We start from the raw sequence: 9298 nt of genomic DNA, 5'->3' as shown, positions 1-9298 counted from the left end.
TTTCGACTCCATAATGGAACGTCGAAAGTGACAAATTAATGAAAATTGAGAAATAAAAATGCGAGGGGAATAATTCTAGAACCTTCGTTATCTGAGAAAAGATGGAGACAATCTAAGTTGCTCAACATTTCGATAAGAATTACACCACTTTGACGGCGATAACGATACGTGGTGATTGTTTCCATAATAATATTGGCATTATGTAAAGTGTTTTTGACCGAATGCTTATCTAAAAAAGATGTGTTGATTATGTACTTTGATGTGTGTTCAAGTGCATTGAATAGTTCATCAACCCTCCTTTACTGTGATGGCAACTTCCCAAGCTATTACGTTGACACAAAACGTAAATTAATTAATGCTATTAGAGGGCTCTTCTATTTTAGGTCTTTTAAATTTATGTTAATGGTAGGAGAATACGAATAAGCAGGGCTAAAGTTGAATAACCAAATTTATAGTTTCAGTGTTATGTTAAATATTTAGGATTATTAGTTAGCAAAATGAATGATCCAATAGAAAATAGTCTGGTGTCATCATCACCATAGAAGGCTCAAGCGACCAAACATAAACAAAAGAAGCTTATCTAGGATGATAAGCCTTCGCATCAAACAGTAGGCCACCGCAACTACTTTCCACCCTAGTTCTCTTTTCTTTGTCCCGTTTCAATCTCGGTGTATTCCACATGTACAAGACAGAAATCAAATACGAGACTGAAACATAGTAGACGACACGGAAGAGAAAGCAAAAGACTTCAACGAGAAGAGAGAGGACACAAAAACTCGCATGTCACTGAACAAAAAAGCAGTGTTCCAGACCCAATCTAATTTTAAAATTTTGCTACAAATAAGAGCACGCATTTTACTGGTCCTAACTCCTTTAAAAGACCAGAAGTCAGAGAAAACAAAAGATGCTGCCATTTTCACATAGACACCCACTACAGTGAAAAACAAAAGCATTAATCAACTCCTGGAAAAAAGTTTGGTGGACATGATGACATGCATTCATATGACTAACACGGTGCATTCCTTTTTACTCATAGCACTCGAGAGAGATTGAAAGTTCGTCTTCGCCCAAGTGAAAATAATGAACATCAGAGAGATGGTGGTGAAACTCAAGCAATGTGAGTAAACCCACCTCTTGTTGTATGCAGAAAACATGTTACGTTGCATTAAATGCAACAGGCAAGAGCAGCAGCTTCTGATCTACAGCCAGCTTGGTAACAACTTCTGCTGCAGCGTAGACAGTGGACATAAAGACATCAAGATTGAAATTAAGAAGCCCATGTGAAAAATGTGATATTATTAATGGGCAACATGCATCACTTGACAGACCTTCTTGAAGTCTGAAGATTGTTTCAGATCTTTCTAGCTATTAAAGCGACATTCCTTGGAGATAATACAGGATCAAATAAAGGCACCATAACTGCCTCACTAAGCACATTGCTCTGCTCCTGGAGATACAGTAGTCTATCGAGCAGCAGTAGAGTTTCTAAAATAGGTCCTAGAGCAGCCCGTAGTGTCCAATATGGCCCAACAAGTTCCTGCAGTCAATTATTTTATCCATCTGATATAAGATAATATACTTAGAAAATACTAAACCATCATATATTTTAGAAGAAACCTTTTAACATCTTATCACATAGGAATCTGTATTTGAGCAAGCAGATACAAATATTAAAAGCTAGTAGCATTTCATAAGAGGCTCTAAACCACCTAAATATGTGTAGATTAGAGACACACACGAACACATGCAAACCCTGTAAATGGATAGAGAAGGAAAACATACAGTTTTGCACTTGTTGAAAGATCAGATTTAACAACCCTGCATCTAAACATGCATTGCCACAGAAAACTATATGAAACCGCATTTGAAGGCAAAAAACTTCTCGCCGCTAAAGAATTAAAGATGCCCATAATCAGTTTACCAATATTCAAACAATTCACAGAAGTAGCATAACCATACTTCCTAAACCAGCATCTCAATGAAATTTCTCATCTTTCGAAAACTATTCTTTTCAACTATATAGCTTCCTTCTATACACAGAACTAACAAAACTACATTTCAGATAGCAAAATTTCTATGTACTGATAAACCTAATAAGTGCATTCTAACAACCAAGTCATAGCAAGTCATGGAGCTATGTTTTTACTCTATATTTCTCTATTTATTTTTTATCTAATAACTTCGCATTAATTAAAAACAAAATGAAATTCATGACTTAGCTACATCCGAATAGTAAAAGTAATAAAAGTAGTAACCATACCAAAGGAGGATGGAGTACTCTACTCTACATCCTAGTCCTACTACCAACAGAAAATTGACAACATAAAGATATGGCTCACATCTCTTCAACATATTTTTATCAACACTCATTTAAAAGATTTTCAGAACTCAAATGTCAATGGCATGATCAGTGTAGTCGCTCAAGCTTGTGTCTGAATGTGACCCTGATCATGTTTCTCAAGTTAACCCCAAGCCCTTCCCACAGCAATGGACTGGACTACGGGGAATGCTAAGAAAAGCAATCGTGATGGACAACCATATTTGACATGCTACTAATCACAAGATTTAACCTCTCCGTCTAAATTTGGAAACAAGACCCTGTATAAAGAAAAACCAAACAAGGAAAAATGGAAAATCATCTTGATTCTAATCAAAAAACAAACATAAAACATCCGGAAGAAAAAAAAATCAGAAATTTAGGAAAACTGACTTACAGAAAATTCTTCTGTTTCCTTCCACACACTAGAATATTCAATATCCTGTAAATCATTTAACTCAAGCCGATCTAATCCAGACTTACAGAACTTCACAAACATGGAGTATCTATTAACAACATGAGACTCTTCATTTGAAGATTCTGGATACGAATAAGGCTCATTAAGCAAACAATTTCTAGCCCAGGTGGAACCTGTAAAAGTATCATAATAGAAGTTATAAAACTATATGCAAAATAGATATTAGAACTTTCTATCAGCTGGTGTAAAACTATACTCCCTCCGTCCCATTATTGAAGACACACTTTCCTTATTGGGTTGTCCCAATAATATAGACACACTTCTATTTTTGGAAAAAATTAGGGTATTATTACATTTAATTAATCCTACCCTAATTACACTATAAAAGTTGAAACCCTAAACTATTCTAACCTATTCTCTCCCAAACCCGCCGCCCATTTCTGGAACACACCCACATCCGCCGGCCATCTCCTCCCCCTTCTCGGCGAAGTCACCGCTGGCGAGCCACGACCACCGCCGAACACAGCAGCTCTCCTCTCTCTTCAACCAGATCCAACCTCCGACCACCGAACACCCCTCGCCCTCCGGCGAGCCTCCGACCACTCGCCCATTCACTGACGAGGCAGAGGCCTTCCCTGTTTCTCTCGCCCAACCCTCGCCCCTCCAACCACTCGCCCACACACTGACGAAGGCCGAGCAATTGTGTCTCTCTATCTCTTTACAGCAGGAGAAGCCATGGCTTCTCTGGTCCGGCCTCTCCAGATCTCCACCGCCATCGCTGCCTCAAATCCGACCTCTTCCCCAGATTCCCAAGTCAACAGCACAAGCTTAGATTTCAATTTTGGGTTTGGCTTCAGATCCCCAAGAAAGACAGTGAGAGTTCAAGAGAGGGAGAGAGATTTTGGGTTCTATTTTGACTTCAATTTTTTGGTTCGATTTTGACTTCAATTTTTGGTTTGGTTCAATTGAGGAAGAGATTTCTGTTTTGGGGTACAATTAATCCCTCCATTGTGGATTCCAGTCCGGATTCGAGTGTGGTGTGCTGGGGGTATGAGGCGGAAAAGAGCACGCCGGCAGCGATTCCGCCGAGGAAGGGAGGCGGCGACAACGAAGAGTGCTGGTCGGCGGTGGTGGCCGGCAGCAATTTAAATTTCCGGCGACTGGTCTAATTCCTAAAAGAGATTAGACCCCTCAGATTTTTAAAACAATTACTAAAACATACCATAAACCCTCTAATCTATTTTCCCTAAATTCTCGTGCCCAAATGAAGTGTGTCTTCATTATTGGGACGGAGGGAGTAGTAAATAAGTTGACACAAGCACCAGTTTCTCTTTCCTTAATTCTGGGGGTGGGGGATGTCTTGGTCCTTAATAAGTTAAATTGGCGTCAACTGCAAACCATGGAACTTCAAAGGATATCCAGAAGATTTCACAGAGAAAAATCAACTTTAGCATCATATACTGATAAGCCAACTACGGCAGGCTGGGTTCAAGAAATGAAAGACCTACAATTTTTCTGAGAGAAAGATTCAGCACTATCAGCTGAATCTGCATCCAACTCCAGGATCCTTCTGTTGTGTTGGCGGCGCATAGCCTTGCCTTGACGGCCTATAGAAGGATTTTTAAATGTGATTTCAGGATAGTACCGGAACAGAACCTTCAACAGAAACATCATGATTAGTGAAACTTAATTCGAAAATCAAGTAACTTATGCATTTTAGCACTAAACATAGTTATGCCCACGGTTAACTTAATATTCAGCCACAGATAACAACTGGCTTAATCTAAGGAATGCTTGGGCTAAATCCAAATACAGATCACAGAAAAAAAATCTTAAAAATAATCCGGTGGTCCATACCATTTGAAAGGAAGCACGAAATGAATGAAGCTCAAAATTGTGGAGGCCAGCAGCTTCTCCCAAAGTTCTCCATCTATCTGGACTCTAATGAAATTAATCAAGGCAACATAGTTGATGATCACATAAAGCCACTAGAAATTCATGTAGAGATTTTTTTGGAAATGGTTGTGTACATAAAATAATAAAAGTAGACGAAAACATTATATCCTAAAATGGTCCAAAAGCCAATATGTCAACTACACACAGGGTGAAACAGCTAACAAAAGAAGCTTCTAACATCAAAATAAAGCAAAATATTAGCTGAAGCAGCATCCAATAAAAAAACAAAGTAATGCACTACCAACCTCTTTCATTGGAAGTAGAAAATTGAGAAGCTAAATCTATACTATATACATGATTACATTCCTACTTTTGTTATAGCTCAGCTGCACCAAATGCACTTCGGTACCTTGAACCCGAGCAATACCTAGCCAAAATTCAATATTGCACCTATTAGGTGTTGGAAGGCAAGTCAAAATGAAAGCTACCTGACAGGCAAGATCACGGGCATTTTTTCCTAGCTTGAAACTTGCAGATTTAGCACCATTGCTCACTGGGAAACCAAATTGATTATCTGCCTCCATGGTGTCATCTTCAGATAATAAATTATAACAACAACCGACGCTTATCACTGCTTTAACTTCATCACATTCCATGAATGTCCTAGATACAAATAACTAGAAGTCAGCCACTGAACTAAACAAATTAAATGCAGAAGCTTTGCTATGATCCCGTATAAAAGAAACATGAATGAATACTGTACTAAATTGAACGTAATAAGCTCAAATAGTACCACCATCAACATCATTGCTACCTTGTAACCTAAAAGCTTAGGACAAAAGAATATAAGGTACCTTATCCATGCAAACTAACATGAAAACTCTAGTGAACATAAGATATTATCTGACTTTCACCTAAGCATAGTCACTGAAAGATCTCCACAGGCATGCAGTCCAGCCAGAACCAATGAAGACTTGGCATTGTCTTTCAAGGATGAGAGAGATTTACTTCCATGAGTTTCTTCTACGGATTTTCTATCAGCCTGTCCTCTGATAATAATAGGCTTATCCAAATCGTCAACCTGGACTAAGGAGCTGCCGACATGTTTCAACATCGCAGGGGATAGCACTTGGCATGTGACTGTTCTGGGTCTGCTGAAACCTTTATTTTGTAATCTGGTACAAGAATTCAATCAGTCTCTAAGACAAAAGGCAAAAGAAAGTTCTCTCAATCAGCATACAGATTTAGGCAACATAATCCAACAGAAATCTTTAGTCAGCAGCAAGCTCAATGCAAGAAACAGGCTTGGCGAGAAATTAGAGGAGTAATGAATTCAACTGATGACCAATATGAGAAGCAAAACAACTCAGTTATTAGAGAAATTTTCAAATAACGAAAACAAGTTAATGTTCTTTAAACTCTCTGTATTTTATATAAACAAGGGTAGAGTTCATATATGAAAACGGCCATAATTATTTCTAGTGGCTAAATGAGTTGAAATAAAGGAATAGAACCATAAGAGTAACAGCAAAGCCATCAAATCATATAACGGACGGTGAAGAGATTAGGCACAAGACATATTGTCCATTCTTAGGTACTCCAACTTTAAAAAGTAAAAACACATAAAAAAATTAAAATAATTTATATGAGAGAAGTGGGGATGTGCACGAGCCTTAATTGGTAGGCTACATGGATTTTTTATCAAGTCCCACAAGCGTCTCAAATCTGATGTCGAGCTGCTTATAAACAGAAGTAAATTGTTTATGGGATTTCAGACTACACATAAAAGCTCATGAACTAGAATTGATTTTAGTTGAATCAAAACTAAATGTCCCATTGCACAGAAAAATTTAATGATAAATGAGCCTATCGGATAGATAATCTAATGTTTCTCAGCAATATCAAGAGACATGTAAGAAAGTAAGCTTAGATTGATTTCTTTCTGACAAGTACATCGGATCATAATCATATACTCCCTCTGTCCCACCGAAAGTGAGGCGTATTCCTTTTTGGGCCGTCCCAACGAAAGTGAGTCGTTTCCATTTTTGGTAAACTTATAAAATTTTAAGACCCTATTAATAAAACTAATTACACTCTTATTTTTCTTAATCGTCCTAATTAATACTCATCCCTTATTTTTGAAATTCTTTTGAATTAATTTCTTTTAAAATCATTAATTACATATATAATTAATACACTAAATATCAACTTCTTAAATCTCGTGACCAAAAGAAGTGCCTCGCTTATGGTGGGATGGAGGGAGTATTTGACACAGTAATGAGAGAACGGATGAAGATGCACATATGCATACAGAGATAAACTTGTAAAATAGCAAATGAGCAAGCAAGACACTGGTGAAGGAAACTTATACCATTTAGCTGCTAACATAAGGTAGTGGGGTTGAGATACCCATTTTCTAGTTCTATCACCCGATTTGATCAGGTTTATCCGAGAGAGAGAGAGAGAGAGAGAGAGAGAGAGAGAGAGAGAGAGAGAGAGGAGAATGCTCTTCTAATTAAGCCAGTCAACAGTAAAATAGTTTGAGCATGTGTGATAAAAGAGCATGTATACGAAAATTGAAAGACTAACAAATATAAATATAATAAATAAATCTGACACCTAGAATTGCATAATTTAGCTGCATAATATTTCTCAATTCGTTTAGCCCGTGCATCAGTGATGCTCCCATGGTGGGAAGAGGCATCAATTGCTATTACAGAAAGATCTTGCTCAAATGAAAGAACTTGAGCAAGGTAGCCCTGCAAAACCAAACCATAGAGCCAGTAAATCTAAACGAAGCTGGAACAAGTTAGAGAGGTACAACACCTCTCTAACTAAGCAAAAGCTAGAATGTGGGTGGAGCAAGTGTCTATGTGTATATTATCCATGAAATGAAAAGCGAGAGCTACAACACCTGACCCGAACCAACATCGATGACAGTGTTGGATCCAACTCTCCTAGCAATTGAACCAATAACAGCAGCAAGGACTTCTATCTAGTCAGGCAAACATCAAATATGAGTAAGTTACCCAACTTCCACCAATGTAACTGTCAAATAAAGCCAAAAGATATCATATTAACTTCTAATTTATAGACATGTGGTTTATTAGTTTACATTATCTTCAGCCTCTCTCGAAATTCTTCAGAAATTTTAACATGAGATTTTTAAAGGCAAATTCATCTATCTAGATCTTTTCAATTCCAACTCTTTCGGAACTAACTTGCGACCTGTTTGCAAATACAGGGTAGATGAATGAATTCTGAGGTAAATTTATATTACAAGATGCTTGATACGCAAAATAATAAGGAAATTGTTCTGTCGACGAAATTAAAATATTGAAAGGGCAAAAAGGTGACCATATGCCACCTACTTCATGTTTTTTCTTCCGGTTCATGCCTTGGGAAATTACGTTATTCAGTTCTGCTACTCTGACACCTGGGAAAGCCTGGAAAGACAAATGCAGAAACTCAACCCAAAATGCTCCTAATGAATTCTGGTAAATTTGCTAGGTAGTAAAAAAATAATTATAAAGACAAAAAAATGATGCCATCTTCAACTAAACTAACATATTTTCCCTCAACTATGTAGGAATAGTTCACCATCAATCCACGATATAACTAGAACTAACATAGCGAATGGCTCTAAGCTTGAAATACCTCCTGTATATCTGCCTGGTCCCGAGGAAGACTAAGGGACCTCACTGTGAGAACATAGTCCTTGAGTGAAGCAGGCCAATGATCCTGGCATCAGGAAAACTTGAGTGATTTACAAATGGCATTGCCACGTTCATGTTAAAATGAGACATTATACCGTGTGAAGCATCATGTTTAAATCACTGATTGTGTTCATTTACCTCCAAGTGAGCAAGTTGTCAGGCTTCATGAATTATGCATAAAAAGGTGAACTTACATAACGCAAAACTAGCCGATATAACAGCATAAAATCAAGAGAAGGAAGAAATACCTGGACCACACCAGAAGGAATTTGCAGCAGTTTCTCGACAGGCTCTTTCCGCAGGCAATCCATCCACTCTCCATCAACTGCTTCCCACAGTCTATCCTGTTTTAACACTCCATCAAATTCACACACAAGAAACATACTTGAAGCAAACAAATTTGCCAACTTTTAATTTAATTTAACAAGCAGTAAATTTACCTTGAAGAAATTGACGACGTGAGCGTCTAAGAAGAATCGGTAACGGGCAAGGAAGCCTATTATGCCATGGATCCACTCCAGAGTTTCTGTTGCCGTCTTGCACGAGTATTTGCGCCCGCCGGTGCCGGTGCCGCCGCCGCCTCCTCCAGCCATGCCGCAACGCCGTCACCCAGCGGCAGCTATTTTTGCTGAGAATTTCTGATTTCCTAAACGCTAAACACAACTACTGTTCTAACTTTTTAAGCCCAACAGAATACGAATTTAGGTACCTAAGTTGGGCCATATATTAGACCTGATGAAACTTTGGCCCATAATAGAAATTCAAGAGCTTAACTACTTAATCTATCATCACACTAACATAGTAACATTGTACCTGTGCAATGCACGATAAATATATTTATATAAAATTGATACAAATTCAATTATTATATATATAAAGATAGTAAAAAATAACTTTAAATAAATATATTTGAATTGAATATTAAAAAAATTAAAAAATAATAGAATAATT

The 9298-nt window shown here is 37.7% G+C and overlaps 1 protein-coding gene across 15 annotated transcripts; it reads right to left on the bottom strand.

Annotated features, from left to right (window-relative positions):
- Nucleotides 1–764: 764 nt before the first annotated feature.
- LOC130986063 (uncharacterized) lies at nucleotides 765–9030 on the bottom strand. Of its 15 annotated transcripts, none has more exons than XR_009089150.1 (13): nucleotides 8788–9030; nucleotides 8596–8691; nucleotides 8289–8372; nucleotides 8003–8077; nucleotides 7546–7626; nucleotides 7251–7390; nucleotides 5546–5806; nucleotides 5120–5294; nucleotides 4593–4676; nucleotides 4244–4391; nucleotides 2715–2908; nucleotides 1329–2598; nucleotides 765–1226 (listed from the first exon to the last, which is right to left on the bottom strand). XR_009089150.1 is itself a non-coding variant. In XM_057909336.1 (13 exons), exons 1-12 carry the CDS (start codon nucleotides 8938–8940, stop codon nucleotides 1352–1354), a joined length of 1668 nt encoding a protein of 555 aa, XP_057765319.1. In that variant the 5' UTR covers nucleotides 8941–9030; the 3' UTR covers nucleotides 765–1226; nucleotides 1329–1351. The 15 variants fall into 15 exon arrangements, 8 of the variants coding, with proteins under 8 accessions (XP_057765319.1, XP_057765317.1, XP_057765318.1 ...); XR_009089151.1 differs by having other exon boundaries at nucleotides 765–1223; XR_009089154.1 differs by having other exon boundaries at nucleotides 4244–4342.
- Nucleotides 9031–9298: the final 268 nt, after the last annotated feature.

This window comes from Salvia miltiorrhiza, chromosome 5 (assembly GCF_028751815.1).
Source record: "Salvia miltiorrhiza cultivar Shanhuang (shh) chromosome 5, IMPLAD_Smil_shh, whole genome shotgun sequence".
Classification (NCBI taxonomy): domain Eukaryota; kingdom Viridiplantae; phylum Streptophyta; class Magnoliopsida; order Lamiales; family Lamiaceae; genus Salvia; species Salvia miltiorrhiza.
This window is presented reverse-complemented; position numbering and strand designations above follow the sequence as displayed.

Excerpts from the sequence above, each read along its gene's own strand:
- LOC130986063 (XM_057909334.1), bottom strand. The coding sequence starts at position 8,940 with ATGGCTGGAGGAGGCGGCGGCGGCACCGGCACCGGCGGGCGCAAATAC. Across the intron at positions 8,373-8,595 it reads TTCCTTCTGGTGTGGTCCAG|GATCATTGGCCTGCTTCACT; the intron begins GTATTTCTTCCT and ends TCCTGATGCCAG. Across the intron at positions 5,807-7,250 it reads GCTAAATTATGCAATTCTAG|ATTACAAAATAAAGGTTTCA; the intron begins GTGTCAGATTTA and ends TTCTTGTACCAG.